General features: G+C 51.7%; 1 protein-coding gene across 2 annotated transcripts in view; it reads right to left on the bottom strand.

Moving 5' to 3' along the window:
- Nucleotides 1-15,000, bottom strand: part of LOC135810348 (mitogen-activated protein kinase kinase kinase 15-like) — a 64,240-nt gene that overhangs the window by 329 nt on the left and 48,911 nt on the right. For both annotated transcript variants that reach the window (XM_065323849.1, XM_065323841.1), the window contains 11 exons: nt 14,062-14,182; nt 13,740-13,805; nt 13,062-13,140; nt 11,915-11,994; nt 11,351-11,456; nt 10,786-10,996; nt 9,793-10,134; nt 9,390-9,415; nt 7,542-7,663; nt 7,252-7,328; nt 1-1,308 (listed from right to left, as the gene is read on the bottom strand). The exon at nt 1-1,308 is cut by the window's left edge and continues 329 nt beyond it. In XM_065323849.1, the coding sequence (XP_065179921.1) occupies nt 1,203-1,308; nt 7,252-7,328; nt 7,542-7,663; nt 9,390-9,415; nt 9,793-10,134; nt 10,786-10,996; nt 11,351-11,456; nt 11,915-11,994; nt 13,062-13,140; nt 13,740-13,805; nt 14,062-14,182 (1,336 nt within the window). In that variant the 3' untranslated portion in view covers nt 1-1,202. The remainder of the gene's footprint in view (nt 1,309-7,251; nt 7,329-7,541; nt 7,664-9,389; nt 9,416-9,792; nt 10,135-10,785; nt 10,997-11,350; nt 11,457-11,914; nt 11,995-13,061; nt 13,141-13,739; nt 13,806-14,061; nt 14,183-15,000) is intronic.

Consider the following 15,000-nt stretch of genomic DNA (forward strand, 5'->3'; position numbering starts at 1 on the left):
TATATAAAAGCGGAGAACGTGGGATACAAATGTACAGGGGCTGATACCACAGCAGGCATGCCAGAGCTGCTGATGATAGAACAGCAGGCATGCCAGAGCTGCTGATGATAGAACAGCAGGCATGCCAGAGCTGCTGATGATAGAACAGCAGGCATGCCAGAGCTGCTGATGATAGAACAGCAGGCATGCCAGAGCTGCTGATGATAGAACAGCAGGCAGGTCACTACTACTGCTGCTGATGATGACGAAGGTCATAACCGCGTGCAGAAACACTTCAACAGAAAGCAGTGCCATACCGTAATACGCATGGCTACATTTACTTGTAGAATGAGAACAATAGTATATTTACAGGAGTCATATGCCAACAACTGGTTCTTCTTTTTTTTTTACAAGATGGAGCTCAAATTGTTGCATGACTTGCACGCATAAAAGGAATAGACGATGATTGTAAGCACCGTGCTCGCATAAGAAGCATAGCGGCCACCGTCCAGGACAAGCACACTGGTCACACGTCACTGGCTCGGGTGGAACAAAACGAGGCAAGCGATCATCACGACGAACGTTGGTTCTCAAGCGTCATGAATCACGCGTTAACAATAGTTTTTGTAGCTCTACAAGGCAAACATAACACACACAGTATTTGCTTTTAGCCCCGATTGCCGCGGGCAAGTGGAGCGCGCAACCGAATGAAGTCCCCGGCACTGACGTTTCCGGGAGGCTCTGGCTGCGTTCTCTCACGGACATATGCATGTTGCGCGCAAACAGACAAGAGCATGTCGGGCAGAGCGTACTTCTTAGGTTAGTCCCAGTGTAATGGTGTCAGCCGCATCCAGCATGTATGTAGAGGGGTGGAGGGCAGTCGGAACTGAGTTGACATTGACGCTGGTGACCAGGTACCGGTGTAACAGCATCGACATCACCTTAGTGTGCTGTATGATAGTTACCCAGTCACATCACTATGACGATGATGATGATGACAACCTGACATTGCTGCTAGAGTAAGAGAGAGAGAGAGGTACACGCCATTACACAGCTAGCTCGATCAACAAAACACTTTGCGCGCGGGTTGAGACGTAGCGGAAGAGATGGCGGGGCCCTTGCTCGGCGGACGCAGAGGCAGCGGGATCTCGTGACCCGGGCGAAGAGGCAGCGACGTCTTGCGGTGCGGACGAAGAGGCAGCAGGGTCCTGCGGCGCGAATGATTAGGCTGCTTCTTGGCGTGGCAAAGCACTCCTCTTGGCCTGCTCTTCCTTGACCTCTGTTCGGTGTGTGCTAATTGCGTGCCAGAGCCTGCACCTAGGACCAACGCTAAGAAAGCCAACACAAGAAACAGAAAAAACACATGCAATTGTTCTTGTTGGCTGGGAAGTGTCTGCCAAGGGCAAGGAGTGCCACCCTCCTGGTGTACACCACCACAACCATGACGGCGACGGAAAGCACAATGTTCCGGTCAGGCCTGTGCTGAGCTCGATACCTTCGATCCCTACCAGCACAGCGCCAAGTTGCTCTGGTTCATCTCTTCCCCTCGACACTCCACTGATGTATTCTCACTGTATAGGAGACGCCCCCAACAAGAATCCATTTGCTTTAGGAGAGGCATTCAAATGAAAAAAATTGAACAAGTGGAACATCTGACCCCTGGTGTGGTGCATTCGTGCTGTTCCAACACAGCATGTGACCACACACATTTCAAGGCAAAGGTATTGCGCACGTGTGTGTGTGTGTGTGTGTGTGTGTGTGTGTGTGTGTGTGTGTGTGTGTGTGTGTGTGTGTGTGACTGCTTGTTCAATACACGCCTCAGAGAGTGTCGCAGAGCGACTATAACGGAGTGTCAGTTTGCGAACGATTCGTCGCTGTTCGCCAAAACCTACGGCGATGCTGAAAGGGCCTTAACCACGTTTCGGGAGGTTGCAGCATCTTTTGGCCTGTCAGTCAATCTGGGAAAAACTAAGTTCATGCCTATGGGCGTTGGTGTGGTGGCGTCGGATATGTTGCCTTTGGGTGGAACCGTCGAATGCGTGGACAGCATTCGCTATCTTGGCTGCCAGATCACTCCTGATGCTAGGAGTAGCTTTGATGTCTCTCGCAGGATCGCCGCAGCTTCGGGTGCATTTGGCGCCTTGAAGAAGGCTGTGTTTGCGAATTCCGAGTTTCCTATCGGTCTCAAGCGTGTTGTGTACGGAGTCACTGTGTTGGCGGTACTCCTCTATGGTGCTGAGAACTGGACACCGAGGCAACGGGATCACCAGCGTCTGGAGTCGTTTCACCTGCGATCTATAAGCATGGTCCTGGGCATCAATCGGGCGCGCCAGATGGACGAGCACGTGACAACCCTTCAGGTACGGCAGTGGTGGGGAGACATGGAGCAGGTCTCTGACAAGGTCCGGCGCCGTCGTCTCCAATGGCTGGGCCACCTGGCTCGCATGGGTGACCGTATTCCCCACCAACTGCTTTTTGGTGCCTTGCCGTCTAAACGACCTCCACATGGCCCCCGGAAGAGGTGGAAAGACCCAGTCAAACATGACCTGGCGGCGGTGTCCATTGGCATGAATGAGCGGCTTGACACAGCAGATGATAGGTCTGAGTGGAGAACCAGGTGTCAGGATGGAGTCTACAGCGTGGTATGCTCTCGTGTACAACCTGCCGTGAAGCCACTCCTGTGTATGGTCTGCACACGCCGTTTCAGCGGTCGCTAGACATACCGTAAAGTACCGTCAGAGCGCCCCGTCTCGCGAGAGCGCCCCACCTTGATTTTACAGCCAGAGAAAGGAAAATCGTATGGCAGAGTGCAATGAAGTGTGTACGATGTGAGAATCTTAGTGTACTAAGGTCACACTTGGCAGGGTTTTGTGTGGAGCTTGTGTCCTCTTGAAGGTACGGATTGACTGCAAAACGTGCAATATGTGTACAAGGTTCATGTCGTATGACCTACAGACAGCAGACCACCTCCACAATACGACCACGAAAGGATGAGATGGTGGGGCGCTCTGGCGGTACTTTACGGTAGTTGCACCTCCCGTCGCTCCGCAAAAGCAAAAAACAAACAGCGAAACAGCCGTTCACGTCCTGCCGGATTCGCAGGGCCTCATGCCGCGTCCCGAAGACAGCACTCCTTCAAGTCGCCCCGTTTGGGGACACAGCCAATCGTGGCAGTGGACGAAGGAAGGAAGGTGTGTGTGTGTGTGTGTGTGTGTGTGTGTGTGTGTGTGTGTGTGTGTGTGTGTGTGTGTGTGTGTGTGTGTGTGGTTCTGAGTTGTTGAGTTGAGTGACGGTTGGGGATTTTTTTCCTCCGTCTTCTGCAAGTAGATTTCAGCCACGGGCTGGCTTCTGGCCAAGGCCAGAGCCAGCCCTGGTGACAGGAGCATTAGATAGGTTGCGCTGAACAAGACGACGTACATCTTGTCGTCGCGGGCGAGGAAATAAATCAGTGTCGACACCATGGTCACTTCCGATGTGACCACTCGTACTGAACCTCGTCCGCCTGAGCGCGGAGGCTCTGCAAACCCCCGCTTAGAGTTCGGCTCGCAACGTGCACCAGCAGCAAGGAGATTTGTGTTGTCCATGGGGACGTGGAACGTCAGAACTTTGGTGAACGTGGACGGCGATTTGAACACTGCCTCAAAAAATATCAAAAATTCAAAAAGACAACTCCGCGAGGAGAGAAAAATCGATCTTGTTTGCCGGCAGCTGCAGCGCTACAGTATGGACGTCGTTGGACTTCAGGAGACCCTCTGGTTTGGAACTAATTCCTACCAAGTCGACGACTGTCTCGTCTTGGCGAGTGGCCGTCCGACTCCGTCTGATGGGGAGTCGGCGCGGCGGGGTGAAGGAGTTGCAATTGTATTGCGCGGTCGTTGCAGGGACGCATTTGTTCGCGGTGGCTCGCAGTGGAAGGGGCACAGCTCGAGATTGGTTTCCGCCAGGGTCAAGTTCGAGTGTGGACGGAACCGTTCGCCGTTGTGTATTCACATCGCCGTCGGATATGCACCGACGTTCGCCAGACCGCGCGCTGAAAAAACTGCGTTTTATGACAGCTTGCAGACCTTCATTGACAGCGTTCCAAAGTCAGACCAGTATTGCATTCTTGGTGACTTCAATGCTAGAGTTGGAGTTGGCGAGGTGGATGATGAGTGGAGTGACGTGCGGGGGCAGCATGGTTTTGGTCGTATGAACTCAGCAGGAGAGGAGCTGCTCATTTCTTGGCACGAAATGGAGCTGTTGTATGCAACACATTATTCAAGAAGAAGGAAATCCATAAACATACCTGGTTTCATCCACGCTACAAGCACCCGCACTGTATTGATTATTGCATCATACCACAGGCACATCGGTCGCAGTGTTTGGACTGCCAAGTAATACGTAATGCGGAATGCGACACTGACCATAAGTTTCTAGGCATGAAATATCGTCTAGGTGCCTTGCCCAGTTCACATGTCTCCCGCAATGGTGTTGGGCGATCGAAACCCATTGCTGTGTCGCGCCTGCGTAGTGGTGCTCCGGAGGATATGGAGGTTGCGCGTGAGATTCTCCAAGGGCATGGATGCTGAGCTGGAGAAGGTTTGGACCCCGAATCCGTCCATCGAGGAGTGGTGGAGTACCCTCAGGACGACCACCATCAACGTTGCCAGCGACTGCCTGGGTCGGGAGAGGCGCCGACAGCCAGAATGGTTTACAGACAAGCGCACTGATATAGAGTCGGTACTCCGTGATCGGGACAGTTGTTACTCAACCTGGATGTCAACGCGGAAGGCCAGTGATCTGGATTTGTACAAGAAATCTCGTAGTGCGGCGCGGTGCACCATGCGGAGGCTGAAGCGAGACTGGCTGCTGAGACAGGCAAAGGATTGTGAATGGTTTGGCTTGACGGCGAAGAGCGGTTGGGAGTGTATCGGTAACATTAAGACCACCTTGGGTGGTATGCGTCCCCGTGCAGCAACTGCTATCAGAAACAAGCAAGGAGAGATCTGTGACACGGCAGAGGCCACCGGTGGAAGGTGGCGTGAACATTTCGATGGCCTTCTGAACATTGCCAGTGCTTACGACTTGGAGGTAGTGGATTCGATCGAGCAGCGGCCGGTTATGACGGAGCTTGGTGTCGTGCCTGAGTGTGATGAGATTTGGCGTGCATTGCGAGGGATGAAGTGTGGCAAGGCATGCGGCGGATCCGAGATATCTGTGGAGATGCTGAAGTACGGCGGCCCTACCCTGATTGCGAGGTTGCATGAACTGATACGGGTGGTGTGGGAGACTGGCAGCGTTCCACAGGATTGGTCTGATGCTATCCTCGTCCCCATCCCCAAGAAGGGTGACCTGGGGTCTTGCGACAACTGGCGTGGGATATCGTTACTGGATGTGGCTGGAAAGCTAGTTGCTCGCATGATTGCCAATCGTCTGCAGGTTCTCGGAGAAAGGTGCTTGCCTGACTCGCAGTGTGGTTTCCGCAGGGGCCGTGGTTGTTCGGATATGGTGTTTGCTGTGCGGCAGATCCTGGAAAAGTTGCACGAACATGCCACGAAAGGTTTCGCTGTATTTATCGATCTGAAGAAAGCGTACGACTCGGTTCCGCGGAGTGCTATGTGGAGAGTGTTGGCTAGACTTGGCGTCCCAGGGAATCTGATCACCATCATCAGTTCCTTCCATAGCGACATGACTGCCAGTATTCGTGTGGGTGGAGACCTGCTTGCACCGATTCGGGTTGAGAATGGCTTGCGGCAGGGTTGTACTATGGCCCCAGTTTTGTTTAACCTATACATGTGTGCAGTCTTCGAGAGATGGCGTGGCGTGATTGCTGATGATGGTGAGCTGGGGATCCCACTCGTCCAGTTTCGGAGGGAGCGGCTTTTCAACACCAGATTGGCAGAGTATCGCAGAGTTCGGCTGACGGAGTGTCAGTTTGCGGATGATTCAGCCTTGCTCGCAGTTACGCATGCTGGTGCTGAGAGGGCTCTATCCTCGTTCAGGGATGTAGCTGGTGCGTTTGGCCTTAGTGTCAATATGTCCAAGACCAAATTCATGGCGGCTGGGGCTGGTATTGTGGATGCCGACCAGACCCCTTTGGATGGTGTTGTTGACCACGTTGAGGCCTTTCGCTATCTCGGTTGTCATGTTACGCCAGACGCCCGGAGCTCATTTGATGTGTCTCGGCGAGTTGCTGCTGCATCGGGTGCGTTCTGTACACTGCGGGAGTCGGTTTTCGCCAGTGATGACTTCAGCATCGCCATCAAGCGCATCGTGTATGGAGTGACTGTCCTGGCGGTCCTTCTTTATGGATCTGAGAGTTGGACCGTCAGGCAGCGTGATGTCCGTCGCCTGGAGTCCTTTCACCTGCAGTGCGTGCGTTCCATCCTGAAGATAAATCGTGGCCGGCAGATCGAGGAGCACATCTCCTCTCTCCAGGTTCGCAGGATGTGGGGCGATATGGAGGAGATCGCGGATAAAGTCAGAGTCCGCCGACTTCGATGGCTTGGCCACGTGTCCCGCATGCCAGATCGGATCCCTCGTCAGCTGCTGTACGGCGCATTACCCTCCAAACGTCCACCGCATGGACCCCGTAAGCGCTGGAAGGACTCCGCGAAGTGCGACTTGATGGCTGTTGGCGTTCCTCTGGAGCAGCTTGGTGACATCGTCCAAGATCGACAGGGATGGCGGGTCACCTGCCGTGATGCTGTCGACGCTATTGTCCAGTCCCGCATGGAGCCTGTGGCGAAGCCCCTCATCTGTGGCACTTGTGCGCGCAGTTTTCGTCGGCCGCAGGATATTGCGAGGCACAAGTGTATCGCTGTTCGCGCGGCCCGCGCGCGCTGAGTATGGCGTCCCCGCCCGGTGGACAACACGTCTCCTGGTCTGCCCCGTATGGGGCCACATAGCCAGTCATGGCAGTGGAAGAAGGAAGGAAGGAAGGTGTGTGCGTGTGCGTGTGCGTGCGTGTGGGTGTGTGCGTGGGTGTGTGCATGTGCGCGCGCGCGCGTGTGTGTGTGCGTGTGTGTGTGTGTGTGTGTGTGTGTGTGTGTGTGTGTGTGTGTGTGTGTGTGTGTGTGTGTGTGTGTGTGTGTGTGTGTGTGTGTGTGTGTGTGTGTGTGTGTGTGTGTGTGTGTGTGTGCAAGTACTGAGTATGCAGCAAAGAACATGTGGGCACGCATGCCGTATGCAACGTCAGGATATGGCGCTGAATACGTGGTAATGTGCGGTATGCACACAGTACGCACACAAGCAGTACATGGCATGAGGTCACAGAACTGAGAAGGGACTTACCGCAGATCCATGGCGTCGAGATCAGATCGCTTCATACAGGACAGAACGTCTCTCAGGGTCAGCTCATGAAAGGAAAACTGCAGCCAGGGCGCAAACAATGGCAGCAGCATACAGACAAATACATGCACAAGCACACGCACACACACATCGCACAGAAAATGAGAAAGGCCCAGGAGTATAAAACTATAAAACGTTCCTCATGACAGACGCTGTACTAAATACCTGATGGGACTGCAAGGGTACACAGTACACAGTATAACGAGTTCAGTGTGGTCAGAGCCAGTACTTACTGCATTGAATACTTCTTGTCCCACGTCGTGTTGCACCAACCACTGCTGCAGGTCCGAGTCCAGACCGGAGCTCGGCACTACTCTTCTCTCCAGCTGCTCATCTGCGAATAGAACATGCTTGTCTGCGTTTGCGCAAACACACAACAAACACACGCACGCACAACAAACACACCCACGCACACGACAAACACACGCACGCACACAACAAACACACACATGCACACACATGCACACACATGCACACACATGGATACACAATACCATATAAGGTGATAAGACTGATATCACACTTTAACATGTTACCTGCCTCCAGTTTACGATGACAACAGACAGCACACTGCAACACCATTCCAGCACTTGCAAAATTCGGCAAAAGCACTTCTGTCCATACGTTATCCACTGCCTACGAGAAGATCAGAGCTAAGATGTAATTTATAGAAAAGAAAAAAGGACCAAGGAACTACAAATTACGCTATAATGTCCACCAATACCACCAGTAACTTAACAATCAGCTCATGCGATAACACAGCACGACACTGACCGACGTCAGATGTAATTGGCAACCATAACGATCATAAACGGGCATTCGATTCCCGTAAAAAAAGCAACACATAAGAGGAAAGTGACTGGGCCTTTGCACAGAGGGACGGAGACTCCCTCGATTTAGGCTAAGGCCTGTGGAGAATCCATAAATACAAATACAAATACAAATACAAATACAAATACAAATACAGGACTGATCACGGGACTGACAATACTGCTCTTCTTTCTGAGTCACCTTTCTCTTACGTGTAAACCAGTCACACATACCCTCCATGCACTCCATACACTCATGCACTCCATACACTCCATGCACTCCATACACTCCATGCACTCCATACACTCCATGCACTCCATGCACTCCATGCACTCCACCCACTCCATGCACTCCATGCACTCCACCCACTCCATGCACTCCACCCACTCCATGCACTCCACCCACTCCATGCACTCCATACACTCCATGCACTCCATACACTCCATGCACTCCATACACTCCATGCACTCCATACACTCCATGCACTCCATACACTCCATGCACTCCATACACTCCACACACTCCATGCACTCCATGCACTCCATACACTCCATCCACTGAGATTACACTCCATCCACTGAGATTACACTCCATACACTCCATTCATCCTAACTAGTCCTGCCGGCTGTTGAAACCCAATTTTGGCCGAATTGAGGCTCAAAACCCACTGAAAACTGAAAAATATGGGTTTTGGATCTGCTTCTCCACACATTTTGTCATAGGGATGGGGAACGTGTTGTTACATTGGCAGCCAGCTAGCCCGGCGATGACTGGGTAGACTCTCTAATGGTTAGTATTGGTCAGTGCCGCCGGCCAGTATTGGTATGCAGCGTATTCAGGAGCGTAGCTCTCACATCATTCTGTGGTGTGGTGACCAGATGCCAGAGCACATCTGTGCCACAGTGGTGTGGTGACCATGTTCCAGAGCACATCTGTGCCACAGTGGTGCGGTGACCTTGTTCCAGAGCACACATCTGTGCCACAGTGGTGTGGTGACCATGTTCCAGAGCACATCTGTGCCACAGTGGTGCGGTGACCTTGTACCACCGGCAACCTAGTTATGGTTTCCATGTTTGCCTATTCCCACTCTGCAGTACGTGTAGGACTAGGTCGTTTGCTGGTGTGCTGACCGGACTACTCTGACTATACACGAGAATTACACACCTGCATAGGCAAGTGTTACGGCCCGCCTGCATAGGCAAGTGTTACGGGGAGCAATGAGTGAGAAAGGGAAACGCAGACAATCATGCTGTACCACCGGCAATACTCACCTTGCGTTGGCGTACCGGGTTGTCGCCTGCTCCATCACAGACATGCAGCAACAGAAACACATACGTGCACACACGTGCACACACATAATATACACACACACGTACGCACATGCACACACACACACACACACACACGCTAAAAAAACTCCGGCTACACATTCGGTGATGGCAATGCGCACAGCAGCGTAAAAAAGTCATTTTAAAGAACTTAAAAAAATACAGAAACAGACCGTGAGCAGGATCATGCAAGCCACAACCTGAACATCATCCATACACCCAGCATGGCTATGACATCATCCACACCCAGCATAGCTATGCCATCATCCACACCCAGCATAGCTATGACATCATCCACACCCAGCATAGCCGACTTGCTGATGTGAATACCGACCAGGGTACTTACACACAGCCAGCCGAGGCACTGGGAAAGGCACCAGCCGAGGCAATGGGAGATGCACCAGCTGAGGAACTGAGGGAGACATTTTCTGAGGCACTAAGAGAGGTGTCAGCTGAGGAGACGGAAGAGACATCAGCCGATGCACTGGCAGAGGCAGCAGAAGAAATTGAGCTATCATCAGCAACATCACCGGAAGCAGCAACATCAGCAGAAGGAGCAGCAGCAGAAGCAAAAGCAGCAGCAGCTCCTTCACTGAGGGAGCGTACTATCTCCACCTGAGATGCCAACACCGACTGCATGGCCACCAGGGTGGCTACATGACCCTCCAGGCCTTCCGTCTTTTGCTCTCTGTGCACATATACACACCACAAACACACGTACGTGCACACACACACACACACACACACACACACACACACACACACACACACACACACACACACACACACACACACACACATAGACCCACCCACAACGCATACACACCAATATGCATACACGCACACACACGCCCCCCCCCCCCCCCCACGCACACACACACACACACACACACACACACACACACACACACACACACACACACACAACCGCATGCACACACACGCGCACACACACAGACACATGCACACACACACACACACACACACACACACACACACACACACACACACACACACACACACACACACACACACACACACACACACACACACAGAGTGGAGTGGAGATCAGCATGCAGCACCATTCCTCCGACCGAGCCAGTCACCTTAGACTTCGTTTGCACTTGTGGAAAGCGCTATCGCCGTCGCCAGGACTTGACTCGCCACACCCGATTCTGCTCGTGACTTTGAACACTGCTGGCCCTTCGGGACCTGCTATCATCTCCGGATGGGCATATTGTATTGTGTTGTATTGTATTGTTGTGTGTGTGTGCGCGTGCGCGTGTGTGTGCATAGCCATTACTACCTCAAGAGATTTCTATTCACTTGCAACACTTACTTGTCTTCCTTCTCCTTCTTCTCCTTTCTCTTCTTCTTCCTCTCTTTCCTCTCCTTCTTCTCCCTCTTTTTCCTCTCCTTCTTCTCCCTCTCTCTCCTCTCCTTTTTCTCTGCCTCCGTTTCTGCTGCTGCCGCTGGTTCTTCATCCGCTTTCCGAGGTGGCGGGAGAGAACGAGTAAAGCCGCCTCGCGCTTCAACAAGTTGCGGGTCAACTGCAGCAAAGTAATAAAAAGAAAGACAGCAGCATACACACGTACACGATAAGCAAGGCACGCAGGCATCTGCAGCATCAAGAGCAGCAGCAGCATCAAGAACAGCAGCATAAGATACATCCGTCATCATCGCCTCCAACATGGTTGTATACATGTGCTGAGCTGCTTAATGAAATCCGACCGCGCGAGTCTAGTTTGTGCCCTGCACCCTTCCGCAGCCCAGTGTGCACAAGTCCAGGGCTGTACAACACACGGCGCATACTTTCCATCAGATTTCATAGAGCAGCAATGTGTGCGTCCTCAGCAGCTTTGCCTGCATGCACTAGTGGCACACGCCTGCGCGAGAACACTTACGGCCCTTCAAGCAGCAGCACACTGCACTGCACGCCTCCTTTGCAAACGCGTCGAAGCTGAACCTCCAGTGAAGAGGATGTGGCTGAGCCCTCACCGTCTCTTGGATCTAGCGGCAATATCGCCAGAGACAGCATGCGCAAGAACAACACACCACAACATGACATGTTGGCATTGCCTGTAGGCTGAAAACCACTTAGAAATACACAGGTAGGAACACACCAACAGCATCGGCACCAGCAGCAGCAGCAGCAGCAGCAACAGCAGGAATACCAGCAGGAACAGCAGCAGCAACAGCAGGAATACCAGCAGGAACAGCAGCAGCAGCAGCAGCAACGAATGACAACAGCAGATCACACCCAGCTACATGTTTTTGTGTACGTGCTTTTCTTTTCTTTCTTTTTCCCTTCTTCCGTGGTTGGTCTCACCCTCTCCTAAATTCAATCGGCTGTCTTGACATGCTCCGAGGTGCAGAAATAAATAAATAAACTAAAATAAATGTACCCCAGTACACAATGAACATCAGGGAAGTTCCCCTACCATTGCTACAGCAGAACATCAACTTACAGCATCGGTAAAGCGGCCCAACGACGTCTCCAACGCACAAAGAAAAAAATGGCCGCCATTGATATCATCCCGCATTTCCTCTATATAAACATAGCAGCAGCAACAACAGGACCAACAGCTCGTAATGAGGGGAGTCGCCATCGTGAGAACAAAGGATAAAGAATAACAGGGATGAAATAATGTCAGCCTAGTTCAAAAATTACTACAGTCCATTCATCGGAAACTGGCCCGCTGGCTTTTGAAAGTCTGATTTGAGCCGAATTGAGGATCAAAAACACACTTTAAATCTCAAAAATCTGGGCTTTGGATCTGCTTCTCCATACATTTTGCCATGGCATACCTGTCCCAATTTTGTAAAACCTGGCCGAATTTCTATTTCCCTGTTCTTGGACTTTTCTGGCCTCAAATGTGGCAAGGAGTAATTGCACGGGTCACACAATGCAGGATGTACTCTTGGTTTCACGATATCTACAACTATGTGTGGGAGAATGAAGTCGAAGACACCACTGCAGCTGTACTTATGGTTGATAAATATGTGTGGGAGACACGAAAAAGTTAGGGTGCCAGTTTCCAATGAATGGACTGTAGTAGCCAGTAGTCCGGGGCTTGTGGAGTACAGCTCGCAGGTCATGTAGGAAAGAGATGTTCATCCAGGTACATTACATGTAAGTGTGCGTGCACGTGAAAATAGAGAGAGAGTGTGTGTGCGTGTGTGTGTATGTGCGTGCATGTGAAAATGTGTGTGTGTGTGTGTGTGTGTGTGTGTGTGTGTGTGTGTGTGTGTGCGTGTGCATGTGCGTGCGTGCGTACGTGCATGTGTGTGCGTGTGTGTGTGCACATGTGTGGAATGGAGGAGACTGCTCCATATGCCATGCATGGAGGAGAGATGCATGCATGCACACGGCTGCACACTGGGGCATGGGGTAGAGTAATCTAAACTCACACACAGCATGACTGTAGTGATGGGTAGGTGCAGAGCAGCAGCAGCAGCAGCAGCGGCAGCGGCAGCGGCAGCAGCAGCGGCAGCGGCAGCGGCAGCAGCAGCAGCGGCAGCAGCAGCAGCAGCAGCAGCAGCAGCGGCGGCAGCAGCAGCAGCAGCGGCAGCAGCAGCAGCAGCAGCAGCAGCAACAGAGCTATCAGGCCTTACTCAGTTTAGCGTAGAGGGTGTTGTAGTCGGAGTGCTCAATGAACCCAAGCACCAAGTCAAACAGGGCACGGATCTGCTCCTGTAGGACAGTCACCCAGAATAGCCAATTCAACAACCATTGCAACAACAACAATAACTGTAACAACAATAGACACCACTGCAGCCATTGCAGCAAAAGCAACAGCAACAGTTACAACAGCAACACCAACAATTGCAACAACAGCTAGAGCAAACTGAGCTTCAACAGGGACAATGGCGGCGGCGGAGGCAGCAGCAGCCACCGAAGCCAAGGCAGAGACGGTGACGGCAAAACCGGACACAAGAAAAACGGAACACTCGGCCTTCGCAAACCCTGAAGCAGAATGGTAGCCGTGATTCCGGGGTGGATTGGCGTCATTTACAAATTACAATGGATGTGAATGATATCAAGTTGTGTGATAGTGTGGGTGAGTGCCGGTCTGCACTGTCACAGCCTATCCTGGCTCTGAACTCCACACCCGAAATGATTGGTCAACCGCCCTCAGCCAATCAGAGTTCAGCAAGTGCTTTTCTTCTTGGCTTGCTGATGCCGGCTGAACTCTTGTTGTTTCTGCTTGAGGAAGGAGAAACAAGGTGGAAAATTCTACGGGAGAAGAAAATCTGACATTTCCGTACACTGGCCGCACACTGGCACAGTACCTTGCTGGGTGCCGGTTCGATCTCATTGTCCTCCAGATAACTCTGCCGGTCCCAGCGGTCACAGATCTAAGACAACAAACAGGAAATCAAAGAGAGAACAACGCGAGTACAAACCTCAGTGAAGAGCTGCATGGCTGCTTTAGCCAAAGTCGTGGTGAAAAAAATCAATTCTCCTTCATTTGTACAGTTTACAACGCAAATGAACACTTAAAAAAATACAATATACATACGTCAATACGCATGCACACACATACGCTCACACACACACACGCACGCACACGCACGCACGCACACACACACACACACACGCCCATACACTCACCCTGTCTGCATCCTCAGCCAAGGCGTCGTGGACAACCCGAACACGTTCGATCAGTTCGTCCTCGTAGGACTGCTGCTGGACAAACTTGACGCTGGGATCGTCATTTGCACCCTGGCGTGCGCTAGATTGGCCAAGAAAAACAACAGAAGCAGTCAAATACAACCAATGCATGAGAAACTGGGAAAACAAACACAATACTGTAGCATAGGTAACACCCCACCCTGCAGTGGTGAGGGTGCTCAATGGGACACATTCAACACTGCACAGGAGAGTGAGTGCTCAGCACATGCACATGCCAGTCTCCATGCCAGGTCATGTGACAGTTCCCATGCTAGGTCATGTGATAGTTCCCATGCTAGGTCATGTGATAGTTCCCATGCTAGGTCATGTGACAGTTCCCATGCCAATGCATGCCAGTTAGTGCTGACCCGAATTTGCCAGCTGAATCTCGATATTTTGCGGCATAATTTTGCTCGTGCATCGTCGAAATTTTGCTTTCATTTTGCTAGGCCACTCGATATTTTGCTCCCTTTTTGCTCCAAAATTTGTGTCACGTGTGAGAAAACTGACCGAAAGTGGGTTACGTGTTGGCAAAAATGAGAAAAAGTGAGTCACGTGTTGGTAAAATTGTGCCGAAATGAGTCATGTGCACCGTATATGTGTAAAATCTCCCAATTCCCAGCCAACACACCGATATTTTGCTCCATTTTGCCAGCAAATTCCCTTTCAAAATTCTTCGATATTTTGCTAGAAGAATTGCTAGCAAATTCGGGTCAGCACTAATGCCAGTCCCCATGCTAGGTCATGTGACTAAGTCTTTATGCTCTACACATGCAGCAAGTAGGTATGCCCGGCATGCAAACCATAACGTTACATACACTTGCATAGTACTCAAGCAGGGCATTGATTGCATGCTGAGGGGATGCACTGTGCAAGCTG

Source organism: Sycon ciliatum, chromosome 1, assembly GCF_964019385.1.
Source record: "Sycon ciliatum chromosome 1, ocSycCili1.1, whole genome shotgun sequence".
NCBI lineage: Eukaryota > Metazoa > Porifera > Calcarea > Leucosolenida > Sycettidae > Sycon > Sycon ciliatum.